Source organism: Chelonoidis abingdonii, chromosome 1 (genome assembly GCF_003597395.2).
Source record: "Chelonoidis abingdonii isolate Lonesome George chromosome 1, CheloAbing_2.0, whole genome shotgun sequence".
Taxonomy (NCBI): Eukaryota; Metazoa; Chordata; order Testudines; family Testudinidae; genus Chelonoidis; species Chelonoidis abingdonii.
This window is the reverse complement of record NC_133769.1, coordinates 208,788,967-208,811,833: the sequence shown is the minus strand read 5'-3', so window position 1 is coordinate 208,811,833 and position 22,867 is coordinate 208,788,967. Positions and strand designations below refer to the sequence as shown.

At 43.5% G+C, this 22,867-nt stretch overlaps 2 protein-coding genes and 2 long non-coding RNA genes across 6 annotated transcripts in view; 3 read left to right on the top strand and 1 right to left on the bottom strand.

Moving 5' to 3' along the window:
- ZBTB21 (zinc finger and BTB domain containing 21) overlaps window positions 1–1,453 on the top strand; it is a 41,239-nt gene extending 39,786 nt beyond the window's left edge. The window contains exon 3 of the mRNA XM_075073941.1: window positions 1,333–1,453. The gene's annotated coding sequence lies outside the window, so the exon portion shown is untranslated. The remainder of the gene's footprint in view (window positions 1–1,332) is intronic.
- LOC142047982 (uncharacterized) overlaps window positions 1–22,867 on the top strand; it is a 159,390-nt gene that overhangs the window by 41,266 nt on the left and 95,257 nt on the right. The gene's annotated exons all lie outside the window — the stretch shown is intronic.
- On the bottom strand, window positions 1,479–3,893 carry LOC116821864 (uncharacterized). 2 transcript variants are annotated; one of them, XR_012657325.1, is made up of 2 exons: window positions 3,254–3,893; window positions 1,479–1,866 (listed from the first exon to the last, which is right to left on the bottom strand). It is a non-coding gene; the product is annotated as an uncharacterized LOC116821864 (long non-coding RNA). The 2 variants fall into 2 exon arrangements; XR_004373030.2 differs by having other exon boundaries at window positions 3,482–3,893.
- C2CD2 (C2 calcium dependent domain containing 2) overlaps window positions 3,848–22,867 on the top strand; it is a 55,203-nt gene continuing 36,183 nt past the window's right edge. For both annotated transcript variants that reach the window (XM_075073949.1, XM_032775328.2), the window contains exons 1-3: window positions 3,848–4,556; window positions 10,399–10,497; window positions 21,307–21,426. In XM_075073949.1, coding sequence (XP_074930050.1) covers window positions 4,290–4,556; window positions 10,399–10,497; window positions 21,307–21,426 — 486 coding nt within the window. In that variant the 5' untranslated portion in view covers window positions 3,848–4,289. The remainder of the gene's footprint in view (window positions 4,557–10,398; window positions 10,498–21,306; window positions 21,427–22,867) is intronic.

Genomic DNA, 22,867 nt, shown 5'->3' with positions numbered 1-22,867 from the left:
ATAGGGATAGAATATCGCCATTGTATAGATGGGGAATTGAAGTATGGGGCAGGTTAAGTCACTTGCATACGGTCCTACAGGGAGTCTGTAGCTGAGCCAGGAATTGAACCCTCGTATTCCGTGTCCTACACCATCTTTCCCATCCCCATACAGCAAATTAACTGTGCCAGACAAATGACAAGTCCCTGCCCTGACAAGTTTAAAGGTACAAGTGGATACTACACTATACATAAGTACATTACAATAGGGCCAAATCCTGCAGTCCTTTCTCAGGCAAATCTCCCATAGACTTAAGGACCCTGGCAACTTATGTTTGCTATTTTAAAATAATGTATTAAAAAATGTACCCCTGTCCCAAGCACAGCCCTTCTATCTCTATTTCTCACTTTTCATTTGCTTAGAATGGGTGGTTGTGGCAGATAAGCATCTCAGAGACTTGGGTGTGGGAGAGTAAACAGCAGCCTGAGAGCATGCACATGAAGCAGAGGCTGCAGAGCCTCTAATCCTGGGCTGCTGCCTCTTGCAGGCTTTCTCAGAAAGACAAGGAGCTGATTCTGGAGAAGACAGAGCAGGGATGTCAAACATATGGCCAGCACATAATTTATTTACATGGTCACCATGACCTGTTCAGATTCTCCAGAATCTCAGCTTCGATTTTCTAGCTGCATTGGTAATAATCTAAAGCTGATTGGAATATAGATTTTGCAGTGGTTCTCAACCTGTGGTCCGCATACCAGTAAGGGTCTGCCAGTATAGTCCAGGGGGTCCACAAATGTATCAGCAACCAGAGGTGATGTGTGAGAGGGGACACATTTGGCTCTGCTTCCTGAAGTGCTGATGCAGCAAAGCAGAGCAGTGGTGTGTCTCCTTGGCTAGCTGCTGCCTGTGGAGTCAATGGCTATGAGGCAACCCCTTCTGATGGCCGGAGGAGTGATGCTGCAATTTTTGGTCATGGCCTCACCCCCGATTTCTGCTGGGTGGCCCACTGGAGTGAGTCAGGGAGTGGAGGTGGCGCTCCCTCCCTGAGCCCCCCTAGATGGACATGCCCCACGGCTTGAAAACTTCTCTGGCATTAATAAGCTGGCAATATTTTAACTTGCTGTGTTTTGTTGATCTGTTCAAATAATAATTTCTCTACGGTAATATTCAGGATAACTATTAAAATAATGTGAAAGACACAAATTATGAGCAACAAAATAATGATGGGGAGTTGGGGTTCTGCAAGTTTGTCAATTTAAGTTTAGGGGTCCCTGGGTAATAAAAGGTTGAGAACCACTGCTTTGGATGACCCTTCAGTGCCAACATCAACTATTTAATCACTGATCATTTTAGTTGGCAGGTTGGGAAGAGGATGGGAGTGCAGCCTGGAATTTCTGCAGGGAAGAAGAGAATGCAGAGAACAGAGGAGATTCCCAAAGACAAGGGAGGGAGAAGAAATTGAGAAAGGAAGGAGGAGAAACAAAGAGCATAAACAACAGTAGGCTTAAACTGGAACATATTTAAAACAAAAAGGATGCATACTGAAGATGAATGTCACAATAAGGTACAGAACAAATAACAACAAAACATTTAGTTACTGCATAAAGACTATATCCTTCCCATGATATCTATGCAAACTACCAGTTGACATCAATGTCTTATTTAGAGTATATAGTCCTGAATTTATACCATGGGCCATGAACCATAATTAAATGAAGAATTCAGCCCTCTTCTTCCAATGAGTTTGACACCATAAAGGATAAGGAGACGTTCAGGATTTTGAGGTTGGAGGAGAGAATAGTTGAGCCTTGATTCCTCCCTCTGTCATGCGCTGGTGGAAGAAGAGAAAAAGTATAGTAAACTCTTGTACACTTCCCTCTTTCGTGCCTGCCAAAAAAAGAAAAAAAATCTTGTGAAGTGGATGGGTGGGAAGATTATTGTGGCCCTCTCTCCAAAAATGCTATTGCACAGTGTTACTCTTTCAAAGTGTTATTATGGGGGCTGTCCTAAAATGTTCATACGCTATTATAAAGAAGTAGGGGGTGACCCCTTTCAAAATGTTTACCAGTGATATAGCAATCTAAGGAGGGATTTTGAAAGGCAAAAAGGGCAACTGAAGTCAATGGAAGTTAGGCACGTGCCTCCCATTTGTGTCCTGACCAATACCTTTATTTACATTTCCATCTGTACCACATAGATTGAAGCAGTTATTCTCATCACACACCCTGCCTAAAGCACTTGTCTACACTAGAGCAATTCTAAAAACTGTTTGGTCCGCTTAACAGGCATGTAAAACACTCTGCAAGAAGTGCTCCAAACAGCCGAATAGTGTTTGAATAAGCAATGTTCGGGTCTGTAATGTTTAATGCCAGTGGATAGACAATGGTTCAAATAGCCTTCCCACTACTATCCAATAGTGCACTGGTGGTCTTTGAAATCTCTCAGAATCCCTTGCTTCTGGAAGAGGTGCTTGAAATTGTGGGATAGATACCAAGGCAGCATTGCAACTAAAGCAATTTAGAACAGCACTAGTGAGAACATGGAGCAAAGCTGTAATGCTACAGAATACAAATCACCGTGTCTAACGTGGGTACACTCATTTACTTGGACTTCAATTGGTTCTGTTCCACCAGTTCAATTAGGAACAGTTAATTAACTAGGGTAGGCATGGTCAGAGAGTGAATGAGGAAGGAAACAATGGCTTCTACTAAAATTAGTGTAATTGGTGTAAGGAAGAAGTAGACATCCTGGGTCTGATATATGATCTTGGGCAAATCACTTCACCTTTCTGTTTCTCTGCTTCTCCGCCCAACGAGTCTTATGTATTTAATTTGCAAACTATTCAGGCATAAACTTTTTCTTATGATTTTGTATGTTTCCTAGCACAATGGGGCCCTAAATTTGGTTGGGATCTCTGTGTGCTACTGGAATACAAATAATACTAAGAATACCTTGTCCAAATTGTGATCCTACTGGCTCTGACCTCTATACGCCCTTGGCCTGCATCATAAACTCCCCTGTGCCCCTGCAAAGCTGGCTCTGTGGCTTGCAAAGGACAAAGGAGTCTGTAAGCAGGCTCCATGCTTTCTGATCCTGCCATGGTAGGTACTCCATTCTGACCAATGCTGGTCAACATTTCAATCTTTTTTTAAATAATTTTTGCTGGGTTTTTAAAACCAGTTTATACAGAGCTGGTTGAAATGTTTCCAGTGTTGGATATTTCAACCACAGTTTTTGTATGGGAAATGTTTTTAAAATTCTCATAAATTGCCACCATTTTTTGACATAGACTGGCCCAGCCAGGGAGAGGGGTGGGGTCAATGATTCCACCCCAAGGAACAGGAGCGCTGGCCCAGAGAGGCACAATGTCACTACAGTCGGGTGGCTTCTAGAATAGAGTCCAACAGTTGTTTTTGCAGAGCTGCCGTGGGAACGTGGCGAGGGGAAGCTGTTCCAGGCCGAGGGGGCTGCATGAAGAAAGCGATGAATGCGGTGACCTCACCGTATTTGCATGTCTGCTACACACACGTGTAAGGAGAGACATCTTCTCTGTTCCCGATCTGCACGAACGACACCACTGCAGCCCATCGCTACACACTTCTGGGCCCCTTCGAAGCAACCTCGTCCCCCGTCCTGTCGCCCCAAGCGCAGGTTGGGAGGCTGCGGCTCCTCGCAGGGCTGGCGATGCTCCTGTGTGTTTGCAAAGGCCGGGCGCGGGCCGGGGCTGCTGCGCCTTTAAGGACTCAGGAGCCTGTGGCTGCGATGTGAGGGGGCGCAGGCTGGGAAGGGCCGAGGAAGACGCGGCTGCCACCGGCTCCAGGTTGAAGCGGGGGCGGAGCAGCTCAGCGCGCGGGGCGGGCGCTGGGCAGAACCAGAGAGGCCGCAGCGCCATGCGAGAGCGGTGCCCGCCCGCCCGGCCCGGCGCTTGCAAGGCTCCCCGCCCCGCGCGCGAGGACGCGGCGGCGCAGGCTGCTGGCGAGAGGGCCCCGGGCCTCAGCGAGGCGCGGGACCCTAGCGGCCCCCACGGGCATCGCCTTCCCGGGCTGGGACTGGCGGCCGCCCCCCTCTGCTCCCGGCGGCGGGTCTTCTGGCCTGCTCTGCCCTAGGGCGGCCTCGGGCCGGACCTTGCTCCCGCCGTTGTCTGTCACTGGATTGCAAAGGGCAGCGTCGTCCCCGCGCCCAGGCTGAGGTAGCGCAGGAGAAGCAAATGCCTTGAACTGTTCCCCCCCGGCGAGGGGAGGGACCCTGGCACGCGAAGACCGTACGGGCGGAGCGCAGCGGAGCGGGCAGCCGGCTGGTTATGTGCAGGCATGGCTTGGCCGGCGTATTGGGTGGACGAGATCCAGTGGTTTACCCTGGTCACTCTGTTTGTGGCTGCCCTGGTCACTCTGGCCATCTACCTGGTGCAATATGCTCTGGTGGCTCTGCGGAACGGCAGGAGGAAACCGCCGGCGTCGGCTGAACTTCTGCAGGGAAATGACACCCTATTGGCCTGGGTGCTGTCCCTGAGCAGCTGGAGGACCCAGTGGCAGAAAGCTTGGATAACAGCCCTGAATGCAGAAGCCAAAGTGAGAGGGGTAAGTGGCCGTTGTTATCCTGGGAAAAAATGAAAACAAAAATAGTGACATTCTTGCACTGACAACGACGTTGCAGTCGTCTGTATTACCATAATAACGAGCATCTGCACTTATTGCAAGTATGTGTTCCTTGAGAGCTCATGGTTTTGACTGAAGATCTGTTTTCCCAGTCCTATTTCATGGGGGTGTAACCCTGTTGACTCTAATGGGGTTTCAAATCGGAGTGAAAAGAGGGTGGGGAATATGGCTTGATGTCTCTTATTCCACAAGGATCTTATATGTAGTATTTTGAATACTGTTGTGACTGTTATATGTGCACTTTTGTGTAGGTTAAACTCCTGGAGTAATTTGAAAACGAAGCCTCATATTTTTAAGATCGCTGTGTAAGGACGTTATCAAGTTATTTTTTTCCCTTCCGAATGTTGACGTTTTACTCACTGTTCATCATAGTTGCCTTCTGGAAGCTTTAAACTAAAATCTTTCTTCCCACTTCTTACCAGATCAGTATGATTCCTTCCAGTTTTTTGAACTGTCATTCCATTAAAAAGGCAAATCTATTTTGGTAAATACATACGAATTTGGAAATGCAAGAGCCAAATTTTGCTTCCATTACAGCTGTACAAATCAGGAGTACACCATAAAGCATCAATGAACTGGTTGTACAGTCGTGTAACTGAAAGTAGAATCCCACCCCAAGGACTTACACCTCCCCTACAGAGCACTCTTGTAGTTGTAGAGTCTGCCAGGAGAGCTAAATAAGTGTTGTGTATCCCAATAACATGCTAGAACTTCACTAGACTCCGGTTTTATTCTTAGCTTGCTAACTGTGAATCAAGTCTTTCGGGGACTATGCAAAATGCTAACTGTATATACATTTGTTAATAAAACATACATAATGTTTACCTGATTTTATTATGTTGAAATGAATGTCACTATTTGACTTCTGCTCTTCCTTGCCCGCTATTTACTATGTTTGCCAAAACAAGAAGTAAATATGTGTATGGTTACACTTACTCAGAATATCTTTGCCAGTGAAATCTAGAAATTTTCCTGTTCTAGCCACTATTTCGTTTAAAAAATACATAGATGGGAGATGGCTGGAAGTTCAGGAGAGAGGGTGTTACTGACCTCTCAACAAATCAAGATAGACTCTGCATATGCAATTGATAACATTGTCCTGTACCTCTGAAGTAAACAGTAAAAACTTCCTGACTTGTCACATGACTGTCAGTCATGAGCCAGACTTTTCCCCCCATATATAACTCTCAAAACTCTCAGTTCCAGCCCCTCTCATTTATACTTTTGAACACATTTCAGATTTTTGATGTTTACTTCTGTTTAACGTATTTTTGTTTATCTGGCAGATCTCAGTCTTGTAGTGTAGAGTAGAATAAGATAATGTTCAACCTTATTATGCCAGTCATGCAACTTAAGTTTGAATTTTCTATAAAACTTAAACAGAACAAAACAAAAAGTCTGAATTGGCATGCACAACATTTGACCTATCTTTCTACTCCCAGTATCTTTGTGTAAAGGACGTAAAACTTATATATAGTATTTAAAAAAAAAAAAAAAAAAAAAAAAATCTCTCTGGATCTGAAGAGGGGATGCAAGAGTAGGTCAGGCCACAACAACCTAGTTTCCTGGACTGAAATTGAAACATTGCTGTGTAGAATTGGAAATACCCAATTCTAACCGTCTGGGAAATGTTATATTATGTTGTGTGTTCTTCAGCACCATCTCCCCAAGCTGATGATCTTTTGTTAGCCATCTATTATTTTTAAGCCACACGTGTGCATGTGTGTGAAATTTAAAATTCTCAAGGCATTATTGTAAATGCGGAAGGTCAGTAGGAAATACTTTTGATTATCCTCTTAAAATATCAGTGCTGTGTGAGAAGACTATGGGTGTTATGATAAAGGATGAGTTCTGCAAAAATAAATCTTTTAAGAATTGTTATGAATTGGGGACAGGTTCCAGGAGACAGAAATTAACACCACACTGTAGGCAAACAGATACAGAAAGTAACATACTGTCTCTCTCATCCTCACCCCCACCCCAAAGAGCCTCTGCAGCCTTTTTTTTTTTTTCTGGTCTGAATTCACTTTCTGACACCGCAATATGTTGTTACTCCCTCAGCTAGGCTCCCAACTGCTCAGAACAATATCAGCATCGCAAGGCTAATGAAATTCCTCTGTGTATTAGGGATCTCTTTCTCCCTGCTTTGTGTGTGTTACGTTTACATCATATTCTTCTTCCTAGGTTCTGGTCAGTGTTGTAGGCGTGGAGTGTTTTTTGTTTTTAATACTTAACAGAAATATTATTGTGTGTTTAAAAATCTTTCAAACGATTGTTTGGTATCTCTTCATTTTGGGATAGATCATGCAGCCAGCCATATAATGTGCTGTAGAATAGTATTAGAGTTATTAGACCAGATCCTGAAAACAGTTATTACTATTATTTTTAAATATTTATATTATGGTAGCTGTGAGAAAACCTTACTCATGAGAAAGCAGCAAAGAATCCTGTGGCACCTTATGGACTAACATGTTTTGGAGCATGAACTTTCGTGGGTGAATACCCACTTCATCGGATGCATGTAGTGGAAATTTCCAGGGCCAGGTATATATATGCAAGCAAGCTAGAGTTAACGAGGTTAGTTCAATCAGGGAGGATGAGGCCCTGTTCTAGCAGTTGAGGTGTGAAAACCAAGGGAGGAGAAATTGGTTTTGTAGTTGGCAAGCCATTCACATTTGCTGCTTTTACAGAGCCAGACTAACACGGCTACCCCTCTGATATCTGATGGTTCAGACACTCACCAGTGATGAGGGAAACCCAGATCTGCCTGATTCAGACCAGGGACTTAAAGCTGGAAGTGAGGGCCCTAACCACCAAGCTATTGGACAGTTTAGGGCAGGGCTCTCTCAGTTTCACCTGTTGAAGCTGCTCCACTTTGTATAAATAATTTAATATTCTTTGGACCAGAAAGAGACTTTATAGTAGTAGAGACACCAAATAAGGCAAAACAGGGACTTGAACCAGCATGTCTTCCACATCCCACCTGAGTGCTTTAACAGCTGGGCTCTTGGCTCAGGTCATCTCTCCTTTTATTTTTTCTTCCAATGTGGAATGAAACCAAATTTCAGAACCTTAAATATTTTTGCAAAATAGAGTTGCAGTTTTCCAGCCAACTCTCCTGATAAAGGCAACTGCCCAAAAAGGGGTAAGTTTGACTTTTTTCAGTAACTGTAGGTGTCACGTGGAAAAGAGCTGGGACACCAGCTGGCCACAGTGCCCAATGTTCTACACAGTACACCTAACATACTGAAGCATGTTTTCTGAATTTTTTTTAGAAATTAAATTTCATGTCTAGCATAAAGTGTATGTAATATATAACCTGCTGTGCACTGGCAATAGTCATTAATACAGCTGGGTCTAATGCTATTTGTTGAATAATATATTGGATGAATGTCATCATTCATCAGATAAAATATCTGACAAAAATTAGTTGCATTATTCAACCAGTTTTATGCTTATCAAGTGATATATTCAACAATACTTTATTAATCAAATATAGTATCTGATAAATTATTTTATCCAGTAATCAGAGCTCTGTTATTACTTATATGAAACTACTTCAGATTGGCAGGACACACTAAAAACCAAGAATTTGACATATTCAGGATCTTTAGTGAAAAGCAAACCGATTCTTTCTGATACAGTTTGTGTTGCTGGGAGACAGACAAGTACTAAAGTGAGATAATATGTTCTGTTGGACCAACCTCTGTTGGTGAAAAATAGTAGCTTTTGAGCCACACAGAGCTCTTCTTCAGGTCTGACCTTTCAGCAACAGAAGTTGGTCCAATAAAAGATATTACCTCATCCACCTTGTCTCTCTAATATTCTGGGACCAACATGGTTACAACAGCACCGCAAACAAGTATAAAACTGAAATATTGACACTTACAGGGCAAGAATAAACTCCCAGAGATTTCTCCCTCATTTCCTCTCTCCCATTTTGCCCTACACTTCTCCCCCTACATCGCCTCTCTCACTGGTTTCTCTTCCCTCTGCCCCATGTACCTAATCTCTACTTTCCCTTGGCCCTCACCTCAGACTTTACAACTTTCAAATAAAGCTTCACTGACATGTGTGTCCTGGCTCCATCACAATCTTTGCCATTACTATCTGCTCCACTGATATATTTGCTTTCATCCTCCAGCTTGCCAGTGTATTCCTTGACTTGAGCATTGTCCTCATCTCTGTTGCCATCTTTTTCACCATCCTTACCTCCATCACTGACATCAGCTCCACCATTAACATCTTCAGCACCATCACCATCCTCACTGTCATCCCCACCTCCATCATTCACCTCATCGTGTTGTCAGCTCCATTGCTATCAGTTCCCTTGCCACCTCTATCACCCTCCTTGGTGCTCTCCAGTGCTCTTCCTGGGCTTCTGTCCTGGGCTCTGTTACTACCACTGAATCTCTGGGCACCATCACTGCTGATCTGGGCTATGCCACAGTCATCAGTTCTTTGGTCACACTCATCATCTGCCTCCTGGTCACCATCATCCTGGGTCCCATTGACTTAATTGTCAGACCCATCAACAGATCTTTCACCATCATCAACTCATTCACCTCCCTTGTCACTTCCATCCTGGACTCTGTTGCCATCGACTCCCTGATTGTCACTGTTGTCCCAGGCTCCGCAACCATCATTGGCTTCCTTGTCACAGCTGTCTTGGGACATTCTCAGCTCCACCACGGTCATCAGCTTCCTGGTTATCCCTGTCATTGGCTCTTCATCTCTCTCATCAATTCCATCCTGGCCTCAATTGCCACCCTCATCACCACCATCCTTCGTTCTATCACCTCCCTCCTCAGCCCCACCACAGTCCTTATCACCATCATTGGCTCCATCACCATTCTGCTCTCCACTGCTGTTGCTGGATCCCTCTTTGTTGCCATCTTAATCTTCACCATCAGCTTTTGGACCATTGCCATCATTTCCCTGACTCCACTGCCATCATTGGTTCTGATGCCTCCCGCCTGGGTTCCATTGCCATGTCACCACCATCCTGGGCTCTGGCACTATCAACTCCCAGGTCACTTGTCTTGGACTCCACCCCTGTCCTTCTCATTGCCCTGGTTTCATTGTCATCATAGCAGTGATGGTAGTGACTAGGAAACCTGCCACTGGTTCTGTCACCTCCCTCACTGCCATCCTCACTGCCATCTAAGGGTTAGCCAACCGACACCACAGTGCACTGATAATTAGAGCTGAGAAAAATTTTTCAAACAGTTCATTTGCCCAAAAAGTGTAGTTTTNGCCTCATCCTCCCTGAATGAACTAACCTCGTTATCTCTAGCTTGCTTGCATATATATACCTGGCCCTGGAAATTTCCACTACATGCATCCGATGAAGTGGGTATTCACCCACGAAAGCTCATGCTCGAAAACGTCTGTTAGTCTATAAGGTGCCACAGGATTCTTTGCTGCTTTTATAGATCCAGACTAACATGGCTACCCCTCTGATACTTACTCATGAGAGTAGCTTCATTGATTGCAGGTAGTTTTACTGAAATATGTAAGTGCCCTCACCTCCCATTGCTGTCAGGATCAGGCCTTATGAGAGTGAAATTCAGCACAGGTTTTCCAGGATGTTCTTTGCATTATGTAGTGGAGCATAGTGGATAGGATTAAAAACCCCTGCAATTTTATATATGAAAACTCATGCTTTCTATTATCTGATAGTTTCAAAAACTTTAACGACAATGTGTGTCTATGTTGAAGTGAAAATAATTTATTTAATTAAAACATATTACTTGTTTCTTAGGATTCGTTGTTGCTTACATTTGAAGAAGACACAACTGCTCAGCTACTGGAGCTAGCAGTTAGACGGGTTGTAAGTGTTGTAAAGTCAGCCCAAGAGAAGGTAAAATTTTAATGTTTTCTCTTAATTAAAATAGTTACTCCTTTTTAAAATACTAAGATTTGTCAAGTTGAACTTTCTGAGTTATGGACTGTTGTAAACCCTGTGCATGCTTATTTGAGCTGATTATAAGTTTCAGAGTGTGTTTCAGGGTACGAGCAATTGATCACAAAATTGGGTTCATTCTTAGTTTTATGTATGCGTCTGTTAAGGTCACAGGGGCAAATGTTGTTTTCCTATTATTCCCCCTCCCATTACTGTTAAAATCTGCTTAGGGTGGGGAAGGAAAGAAACATTCTGGAGAATGTTTTGTTGATTTAAAAGATTTACTTAACTGCAACCAGATAAGAACAGGCCAAGTAGGTTCAAGGTCTAAGGGTGAAATCTTGGCCCCGTTGAACTCAATGGGAATTTTGTCCTGGTCTTTAATGGGTGTGGAAAGTCACCCTAAAAGGTACTAAGTGAGAACTAGAATATGAATGCCTTTTTTTTGTTTTTAAGATGCACACAACGTTAAAACAAGACTGAATGTGGCCATTTGAATATGTACATTCTTTCTATGAGATGCACAAGCACAACTCTACTGTCTTCAGTGGAAGTTGCATTGGGTGGCATAATTTGGACAAAATTGTAGAGGCTAATGACTAAGTTTTCAAACTTAAGTACCTATAGTTAGGCCCCTAACACAAAGTGGTCTGACTCTCTCAGGTGCTAAACACCCGCTCTCTTATTACTTCTCTCTTCCTGTTAGTCCTGTGAACTATGCACATAAGTCAGAGTAGTCTAAGTTTAGGTTCCCCAATTTGAGGCTTGTTTTGGTTTTGTTTGTTTTTTAATAACAAATCCTTCATTGAATGGAAAGTAAGGACCCAGAATATGGCAGATCTGCATTCAGAGTAAGACCTGAGTGTTTGTACACCCCTAATCCTGAGGCTAGCTGATGGCTCAGCCAGTCCACAGAGTAAGTTAGGGGAGTCTTAACTCCCACAATGTAAAATGCCCATCTGCTTCTCCCTTTTCTCCAGCGGTTGGGGCTAGGATGCCATTATGTTGGCTTCACATTATTTGAGGATTCCCCAACACAGGGGGCATCCTCCGGCAGCTGGATCTGCTAGTACTATGGTTATAGTACTTTGGGCCACCACTCGATCAGATTGATCTTTTTTCTAAGAGATGCTTTAGTGCAAGCAGGAATTAATTCAATCAGGGAAGCTCTGTGGCCTGTTTTATATGGGAGGTCAGGCTAGATGATTATGGTAGATCCTTCTGGCCTTAATCTATGAATCTATATAAATATTTTTTTTTTGTGGAACAAACGTAAGAGGGAGATCGGGGGATTTTGAGGAGGGTGAAAGAGAACCAGCCCAGACCAGAAAAGTCAATAGCCTGGTGTTTAGGGCACTCCCCTGGGATGTACCTGCTCTAGAACCTGGGTCTCCCATATCCCATTTAGGCATTCATCTGGGTCTCTTCCATTTCTCTCCTTTCTCTTCCTCCAAAATACCCCAAAACAAAACATCCTGGATCTAAAAACCTTTCTGATAGAAGCTTAGTTGAGATGATAAGTTTTGATGTTAACAAATCTACATTTTCCAGTGAGAGACATTTTGGCAAAAAAGTCAGCTGTAGACAGGACTGGGTTGAATGCTATCTTAATCATATAGGCAGGTTTTTATGGAAATGGCTTCAACCTTATCTATGAATTTCTTTACTCTTCTTGGCTTAAGACACACCCTGCATGAAATTCAAATATATTTTGCCTCTCTGCATAATAGTTGTAAATTAAAGAAGGAGCCCTTTGATAGATACTTTCACTCTCTCTTTTTAAATGCATGGGTTTTTTTTTGCCTAGTAAACTCTGGTAGTTTTCCTGTAGAACATTAATTGCAAATCCAAAGAGCATTGATAGTAAATTCACAGAAAAATAAATAGCTCTTTTATATTGTTCTGTTCCTGGAACTGGTCTACATTAAATTAGAATGGGAAATTCTATAATACAGAATGGAAACCTTTTTTTAGGCCCTGTCCACGCTGCAACTTTCAACTTGAGTTTGTAACTAGTTACTGGCATGGGTGGCTCTAAATTTGGTGTGTGACCAGGCCCCACATGTTTATCAATGCTGTGGCAGCCAAGAGCATTTTGCCCTTGCCAGAGGCCATGGCTGGCACCTGGCTATCTTCTTGCAACCAGTTTGGCACCCTTTTATTTATGATTTATTACAAGAGCATCTAGAGGCCTCAGTCAAGGATCACGGCTCCATTATGCCATGTGCTTTACAAACGTAATTAAAAAAAACACAGTCCCGTCCTCAGAGCTCACAACTAGGATTATGACAAGACTCAACAGTGGATGCAACAGAGGAATTGGAGTGAAAGGACAAAACGACAGTAAAGTAAATACATGTATGCATAATATTATGCATAAACACCATGTGGCTCTTTTTTATGTTTAGTGTATCTCTTCTGTGTGATTAGTCTCCTTCTCAGCTCTCTCTGCAGTAGGACATGCCTGTGTGCATTAGTCCACATGATGCAGGTTCTACTCTGTGAACAAGTCTACCAGGGCATTGTATCTCCTACTGAGGTATTAATGGATATCTGGCCAGAATGTTGTTTGTTTATTTTTGCAGTAGATCCAGAGACCCCACTTAGGATCAGGGCCCCATTATGCCAGGCACTGTACAAACCTATCCCAACACACTTTGTTTCTTCCTTGAAGAGCTTAAAATCTAAGAAACTGGTGCATTTCCCAGGAAGCACTGATGGTGAGGCTGGGTTCCAGCTGTGGGCAAACAAACATGGATATAATGGAAGAAAAGTGGCTGTGTGGATGCAAAGTGAACCATGTGACTTGTTGCAAGTTAAAGTGACCAAGCCTCTAACCAGTTGCAAAATCAATTAAAAAAATATATATAGTTTGAACAGGGCCTAACTGTATAGAATGAAGTGATTTTTGTTTTTAGAAGTACTTGTATTGCTTTAGTTGACTTGGTCAGCATTTCCATCATCTGTTTCCAGAAGGCTTATTACTTGGCAGTAAAAGATTTTTGTGTTTTTTGCTTTTGGTTTTTTTCCTCTTGTCTGGAACTAGGCAAGAGCAAGTTTTGAAATCTATTTAGTTATTTTTAAGCTACAATCAAAAGTATCCCTCCTTTTCCTTCAAAAGATTGACATTGCCTGCTTGACGTATTCTTCATACTCTAAAAATTCCCCCTGGGGTGTGGGGGAGAGGAAGTGGTTTAGAGAAAGGAAAGCTTCATTTAGTGGGCTAATCAGCCATGTGATTTTCAGCTGGGCTTTGCAGCCTGCCCTTGAGGGCCTAATTCAGGTACTCTGCTATTGCAACTGTGCTGCCTCTGTAGGTTGGCTGAGAGAGTTGAGCAATGCTGCCAAGAGCTGGTGGCATAGGGTAGCACCACTGTAGTGGTTGGAGCCTTTCAATCCCTTTTGCAGCTGGCCAAGAATGATGAGGAGCAGGTAAAGACCAGTAATGCAAAAGGCAATCTGTTAGTTTTAAAACACGCTTGAGATGTTTGATATCCATCATCTTACCGGGACACCTGAGGAGAGACTCCAGGTTACTGGCAGGAGAGAAACATGATCTGTGATTCACGCTGCTTATTGAAGGTCACTGACTAATAAGGTTAACCCAGGCATGGCCTTGGATGAGGTCTCTGATTTTTGTATTTCTGAGATCTGGCTGAGATGAAACTGTTGTGGATGAAGAAGATGACCCTGCCAGGAGGCAGGGGATCTTGGGGGACAACTACTGCATTGGTGGGGTGCAAAATAAACTTTATTAAGAAAATGCAAAAACAGGGAAAATTCAATAGTGAGGGGTATGGGGTTTGTTAAGGTAGACAATTGGAGAGGGTTTTCTTTTAGTAAATAGTATAGGGGGTTTCAATAGTGCGGTTCAATACAGTTGGTAACCAATTAACACTGAAGTATAAACGTAACAGGTAGCTAACAATTTCTATGTAAAGGGTGTGTCACAGCAGCATATAACCAACTAACAGTTATGGGTAAAATGTGTTAAATAACCAACAACTCTAGGTAAAAATGTGTCACAGTGGTGTAAATGTAAAATGTGAGGTGTGTCAGAGAGAAAAAGGGTAACCAATGGGGTTTTATGCTAGACTTCAGTAATACAATTGAGGTTTGGCAGCAGTAGGAGTGGGGTGAACACGTGGGGAAAGAGATTAAAAAAAGAGAGAGAGAGAAAGGCAGTGGTAGAGGAATGAGGTTGGGGGATGGGGGAAGAGGAGCACATGGTGGAGTAGAGACCGGAGGCAGAGGTGCTGCAGAGGGAGATTTAAACTCAGGGAGATACAGAGAGCAGACAGGCTGCAAGTTTAAACAGCAGAGAGACTGCAACAAGTGACTGGGGAGCTTGGGGGGAGACAGACTTAACCACAATTATACAGAACACAGCAAAATCTTATTTATGATCTAACTTAACCAAGACTACACAAATTAGCAAGCAACAGAACACAATGCAACAATTTTTTAAACCTAACTTACAGAGCACAATACAAACAATTCTCTAAACCTAACTTAACCACAGCTATGCAAAATGAAATTACAACTTATCTAGACTAAGAACCTGATTCTAATAGGTGCACCTTACACTATGCCGATTCTTTGATCGGGAGGGGGAGCAGTTCCAGAGGGCAGAGTGGTGTGTGCTCAGGGTACAGCCCTGGGGGGGTGTTTAACTAGTGGTGGCTGCAGCAGTGGGGGGGCTGCAAGCTGGCAGCCCAGGATACAGTCCAGGAAGGCACAGCTTAGCAGCGGCACAGGCTTATTTTTTAGCAGCAAAGGAGCTGCGGAGCAAGAAACAGATTATAGATACAGACCAAGGAGTTAGCTTGGGTCTGTCTGCTTGGGAAACAAGGCCAGCAGCTAGGACAGGGGGAGTCTGCAAGAGAGAGAGCTCTTACCAATCCCCAGGACAGCAGCAAACATAGAGACAGGAACAGCAGTAGCATCGGAGGATGGAGAGAGGACTCGATTCGCTTTCAGTAATGAGGAGATCTCCAGGCACAAATTCGTTGTTCGTGGGAGGGGAGTTTAAAAACGGGGGTACGCTCAAAAACAAACGAGAGCGGAGAGAGGGCCCCCCAAAGACCCCTAGCTGATCAGACCAGGTGGCAAAGCAAGGACCTTCTCCGGGGTCTGATCAGAAAATGTCTGGTTTTAAAGGCAAACTTAGGCAGTTTCCCACCAGTACTTTTGATTGGCTCCTCTTGATACCAGGGAGGAGAGGAGGCAGGGAAAAGCTGCAGGTGAGCATAGGCATGCCTGGGCATGTTCTGAGCCACAGGTATGACTCATATGCTTAATTAGTTGGCCACTTCAGGTCTTGCATTTCTGGGCAGCGCCCCCCACACCGAGCCCGGGTCTGAACAAAGGAGCCAAACAAAGAAGCAAGAAGCCCCCTCCCTAGGCAGAGCAATGGCTCCAGTTAGTCTGTACAAGCCATTCCTATGAATAGGGCTGTGACTTTAGTTAGCACAATGGCCCGGACGGCCACACAGGACAAACAGAAAGGGGAGGGGGAAAAGGAATGCAGCAGGGGGACAGCTGTAACAGACAGAAGAGAACCCTGCCTTTCTCCAGTCACTACTCCAGGTACATGCAGAGTTAAGATAGTTTGAGTGCCTAAGAATAAATTGCCATACCTTCAGACACTGGGGTTTATTGTAAATTTAACCTTCACTTTAATTTTCTGGCTTTCTAATGGTGTGGTTTTTCTTATAAGGATTTTTTGTCCTAAATTACTGATATGCACTCAACCTTCATTAAGCTAGTTATCTGGGAATAAAATTGTGTTGTATAGTAGCACCTGTTTCTTTTCTTTGAAAGAAAAGGCCAGCCAATCCTATTTTCGCACTGAGAGTTTTAATAAATACATATAGCCAGTCATCTTAACAAACCCTAAATATACTGCTACTGGGAAGCTAAGAATTTACCCTTAAAATCTGTTTCATTATGGGATTATGACCCACTTGTTTAGAGGGGGTAGGAAGAAAAGAATGTCAGAGGCATCGGCAACATTTGAAACAATGCGTGAAGTGTGTGAGTTTATATAGTACCTGTACATAACGACAATTTTATTGAAATAAAACAAATATAAGAACTAAAATAAACCTAAATCTCTTTATTTTATTTATTTAATTGCGTGTTGCCACTTCTTCAAGGAGAAAAGAGTAGCTTAAATTTTATAGCTCTCTAGAGAGGTAAGAGGGAGCAAACTGAAACTGAGGCACTAGTTCCCCTACTAATTCAGCTATCTGGAGATCCTGAGGAAAAAGTTAATCTAAAAAGTTAAAATCAGACTGAGAGATAGAAATATAAAATTTATGTAAATTGTGAAATGGAAAACTTAAAATAGTTTAGACACTCTTATTTTATGTAGACACATTCTCGTTAAAATAGTGTCTAAACTTATTGAATTAAAACTACAAATCTGCAAATGTTTGTGATGGATCTTGAAATTAATAGACTTTCTTCTTAATAGTTTGTGGCTCAGAACCACTGTTGTTGATTACAACTCAGGGGAGAAGGGAATAAGATTTTCTAGCTGACTGTCACTAGAAAAGAACCAGAGCTAGAAGATAAGAACACTGTTTAATGTATAAATTCACCATACAAATACTGGCTATTTTACCTTTAATTCCATTGAGACAAGGTAGAGAACGAAAAGATGGAGCACCCATTCCAGTGGGTATAGGACTAAGCAGGCCTGACTTTCACATTTTTAGGATAAAGGAAACAGTTATATTATCTGTGTAAGTAACTGTATACATATTAGACCTCCTAGAAGAAGAAATGACGTTTTATAAAGAACTTTCTCAGTGTTTGAAAGAAGAGTTGTGGTGTTTCTGTTTGAAGCAGAATGAAACTGAGGACTTCTGGGTTGAGTGGGCTTGGCTACATTGGCACTTTACAGCGCTGCAACTTTCGCGCTCAGGGGTGTGAAAAAACACCCCCCTGAGCGCTGCAAGATGCAGCACTGTAAAGTGTAAGTGTAATCAGGGCGGCAGCGCTGGGAGCGCGGCTCCCAGCGCTGCACGCTACACTCGTAAGGGATGTGGTTTACAAGCAGCACTGGGAGAGCTCTCTCCCAGTACTGCCGCTCTGACTACACTCACACTTCAAAGCGCTGCCGCGGCAGCACTCCCACAGCGCTGCCGGGGCAGCGCTTTGAAATTTCTAATGTAGCCATGAGAGAGAGAAGCAGATTGAGCATGAGTGTATTTGTCATTTGTTTGGCTTGCTGTTTATTTTAAACTATATATTATTATGGAGTTGTACTAGTGACCCGATGGACTATATAACCAACTGTTGAAACAGCTACAGTAACTCCTCACTTAATGTTGTAGTTATGTTCCTGGAAAAATGCAACTTTAAGCAAAACGGTGTTAAGCAAATCCAATTTCCCCATAAGAATTAATATCAATAGGGAGAGTTAGGTTCCAGGGAAACTTTTTTCACCAGACAAACATATATTATATAGATATATACGCACAGTATATGTTTTAAACAAACAATTTAATACTGTACACAGCTCTGAAGATTATGAAGCTTGTTTGAGGTGGTGAAGTCAGAGGGTGGGATATTTCCCAGGGAATGCCTTGCTGCTAAATGTTGAGCTAGCACTCGGCTGAGCCTTCAAGGGTTAACACGTTGTTAATGTAGCCTCTCACACAAGGCAGCACAAACATGATGGAGGGGAGACAGCATAGCAGATAGAGACAGACACACATCTTGTGTATGGAGGAGAGAGAGAGATGCACACTGACCCACTCTTAAGTGCATTGTCTTTTTAAGTAGATCAGGAAGTTGAGACAGCAGCTGCTGTGCCAAGCTGTCTGTCTGTCTCCATCTGTGTCCGCTCCCTGCTCTATATGGAGAAGGGGTAAGTGGGGTGCAGGAGAAGGGGGGAGGGAGATACCCTGACATTGCTCCCTCTCTCCCTGCACAGCAAGCAGGAGTCTCTGTGAGCAGCTCCAAGGCAGGAGCAGCACATGGCAGTGGGGGAGGAGGGACAGCTGAACTGCCAGCAATTGATAGCTTGCTGGGCGGCTGCAGCACAGGAATCTTAGGGGAGCAGGGAGATGATAGAGGGAGCTGATTGGAGTTGGGGAGTGGCTGCTGGTCCACCCTGGTTAGAAGCTCCCACCAGCTAGCTGCAATGGGCTGCTCTTCCTGCAAGCAGTGAACAAAGCAGGTGGCTGCCAAACAATGTTGGAAGGGAGGACTGCACAACTTTAAACGAGCATGTTCCCTACTTGATCAGCAACGAAATAACATTAACTGGGATGACTTTAAATTAGGAGTTACTGTAATGCAAATGCAAATTGTAAATCAGTTCTCAGGAAAACAGACTTTTTTGGAGGGTGGGGGAAAGAGGAGGAGAAGACATTCATTATTTCCCTCTAAGAATATTTTTGAGGGTGTGGAAAGGGACTGTAGGGGAAATATTGGTTGGACTTCACTCATGATTAAGGCTAGGCCTTAATCGGTAGGCCCTGAGGCCATTAGTAATGGAAATGTAGGGTTGGAAGGGAAGCTTGAGAGATTATCTAGTCCAGCCCCCTGCCCTGAGGCAGGACTAAGTATACCTAGACCAGCATTTTCTCCAGTGCAGTCACCATGGTCATGTGCGGACAGCAGGGGATTTTTCTGTGGCCACAATAGCCTCCTGGGCAGAGATGGAGGGTAGCATTGCCACCTCTCCAGGACTGTCCTGGAGTCTCCAGGAATTAAAGATGAATATTTAGTTAAATATTATTATGTCATGTGATGAAACGTCCAGGCATACATCCAACCAGAATTGGCAACCCTAAAGAAGGGAAGCAAAGCAGTGGTCCGTCCCTGCAGCATCCAGCTATTGCTCCTGGCTGCCTTGGTGTTTGCCGGCACCACCAGCTGGGGATCAGCACCCTACACCACACAACCTCCTAGAGGCTCTGGGCAGTGCCTCTGCAGACACATGGGGGCCAGTGTGTGTGCTCAGCAGGCTTTAGGTATCAGCATCTGGGCTCCAGCTTTAGACTTCAGCCTGGGGCAACGGAACTTGGGCTTGGAAAAATTGTCAGAGTGGCCACCAGCAAGGGTTGGTGTCCACACTCTGAGGCCACCAAAAAAATTGTTCTGAGAACCTCTGAATCTAGGCCATCCCTGACAGGTATTTTTTCTAATCTGTTCTTAAAAACCTCCAACGATGGGGATTCCGTTACCTCCCTTGGATACCTATTCCAGTGCTTAATTACCCTTATAGTTTTTTTCCCCTAATATCTAATTAAATTAAAGTGAACAATCAATTTGTAAGCATCTTGAGATGTGAATTGGGACTGAATGTATTTATTTAATCCAATTATTTAGGCCTTGCTTATATGCAGGAGTTGCACCAGTTTGTCTTTAAACTTGTTTTTAAACCTGTTCCTTTCCTTTCCATGATTTGATCTATGGAGCCCTCGAGATGAAGTATGTTGAAGGAGAGACTGATGTTTAGAGCCCTGTGCTGATACAAAATTTGTATCCGCATCCGATCCACAAAAATGATCTATGGCTATCTGCGTCCATGGATATAAAGCAGATAACTGTGGATTTGCAGGGCTCTACTGATGTTGATAAAGATATTAAGAGCTGTCGTGTTTTCTCTCCTACAGTCTTCCAGAGGATGCATTGATTTACTTTAAAAACTTAAATCTCTGATTGCAGAACAGATGAGTAGAATAACAAATTCTACTTTTGTTCTTTAACAGCATACTTAAAATATTCCTGTGAAACGAATCCTGAATCAGAAATTGATGACTTCACGTTGAGCTAGTGTACTTGCATTATAACAGCATGACTGTGATATCTATTCACTGAAGAGTGCTGATGTGATTCTGCCTCCTTAATGAACTATTATCTATATCTGGGGCTCCTCTGTGTTGTGAAATGTGTACTGCAAATTCTTTGAATGTAGAAAGTCAGTTCCTGAACCAAATTGGCTTGGGGGAGGAGGGAGGATAAAATTTTGCATTTGTAGGTATATATTGAGGTATATAAATAAAGTTACTGTTCATAACAGCAAATGGACTGGCTACCTTGGGTTAAGCAACATGTATTGGAGGCAGGCACTGTACAAGCTTTGTCCCTTGAATATTCACCCCAAACTCTGCCAATGCACTTCGGTACTAAATTTCAACATCTCTTCTGGTTTAACCAAAGATCTCTTAAGTAGAGGAGGCTAATTATGCCAAATTATATGATGGCGTTTTTGTTATGTTTGCAAACAGGGAAACTAGGATGATGCAACAAAATTCATCTTTGTGATAGCTGTGTGTCACAATGACACATTGCTTTTGTGGAATTCCACAAAAACAACTTCATTATTTTATTCAGGCCATCTTGTGACCCAGAAATCTTAATGTCTTGTGAAACTTTCACAAGATGGCTAGTTTCACATCAAAATATGAAAAAAAAAAAAAAAAAACCCTGGGATTTCATCATGTTTTGATGCAAAAATTTGATCTTTGACTAAAATTTTGTATTTTTTGAAAATGGGGGGGGGAGGGGGAATGTTTGACAGTCAAGGAACTTACTTGGAGCATTTTATTGATTGTCAAAATCTCCAATTTTTGAGAGAGGTAGTAATTGTAAATGCTTTACACTACAGTCAGGATTTGAACTTTGGTCTCCAGAAATGAAAGTCTAGTGTCCTTATCCCCTGCATTTCTGAACTTCATAATTTTTCTAACTGATCAAGGTAGAAAGTTTCTTGAATGAAAACCTTATTTATTCATTCCCTGCTAGGTGGTTTCTTGTACTGTAGTGGGAGACTCCATTCAGTTTATTGTTCATGTGTCTCATACTTCACCTACTACCACAGAATGTCAGTCATACAGTGTGAAACTGTCTCCACTTCACTTACAGGTAACATTTTTAAATTATATCCCTTGCTGAATATTACATTCAGATCCAAAAAACTAATTGGACCAATCTTTTTATGTCTACGGTGGTCAAACTGAAAGATTGTTTTAACTTTTGAACCTCATAGTTACAAAATGCTTAAATATTTATGTTAGCGCTGTCCACAAAAGTTGGTGCTTTTTTTTTTTTTTTTAAACGTACTTTTGTCCCAATTCATTGTATAATTAAAACTAAATATTTGTGAAGACAATGCAAATAAATAATATTGCTTTTATAATTGTGGACCATGAAAATACATTTTTTTTCCTCATGAGTCTGACGTCCTCAGCCAGGGGTCTGGAGCCCCCTGGAGGGCTGTGAGCAGGTTTCAGGGCCAGCGTTAGACTTGCTGGGTCCCAGGGCAGAAAGCCAAAGCCCCACCACATGGGGCTGCAGCCGAAGCCTGAGCAACATAGTTTCGTGGAGGCATCTCTGTCATGGGGCCCCAGGCAATTGCCATGCTTGGTACCTCTTAATTCTGCCCTGTCTTTTATATGTAGAAAATCAGTTGTTGTGGCACAGGTGGTTCATGGAGTTTTTATAGTATGTGCGGCGGGGAGAGGGTGCTCAGAAAAAAAAAAAAAGGTTGAGAACCCCTGCCCTAGGCCAGGCCTGCACAACTCGTAAAGCGGCGAGGGCCACATTACTCCAAAGAAAACAGCTGAGGGCCAAACCGCCCCGCCGACCCCCCAACCCTCCAGCGCTGCCTAGCCCTCCTGAAACACTCCCACCCAGCACCACGCGCCCCGCAGAAACAAACCCTCCTTCCCCAGTGCTGCCCCCACCGAAACAGTGGTATTGAACCTTGGTAATAGTGGGCCCCTAAGGTAGTATAATTAAGGTAAAAGAAAAATATCTTTTTGCTAGAAGCAGAATAAGATCTTCCCCCCACTTTGTAATCAATGGCCCTGTTGAATGAGGTGTGAATGAGGAAGCCGTGGAAAGCAGCACCTCCAGACAGCTGCAACCCTTGGAGAGGGGATGGGAGCCAGAACAGGTCAGCCACTGACCTCCCCGCTTGCCTACCCAGCTCTGCCATTGCCCACCTGCTCACACCCTCAGCCTCCTCTCCCCCGCTGCTGGCTCACCTGCCCCCTGCCACTGCCCACCCACTTGCCTCCTCAGCCCACCAACCCCCAACTTGCCTCCTCACCCTCCGCCACTGCCCACTCACCTCTTCAGCCCCCCTCCCTCACCCGCCGCTTGCCTACTCACCCCCCAGTGGGCCACACAGTGAGCCCACCTACTCATTCTCTGCAGGCTGCACAGTGAGCCAATGCAGGCCGCATGTGGCCCCTAGGCCGCATGTTGTGCAGGCCTGCCCTAGGCTATACTCATAAGAAGTTATTTCAGCTTTTAGTGTATTCTATGTTCTTCTCAGGCCACTATCATTTGAGATTTGTTA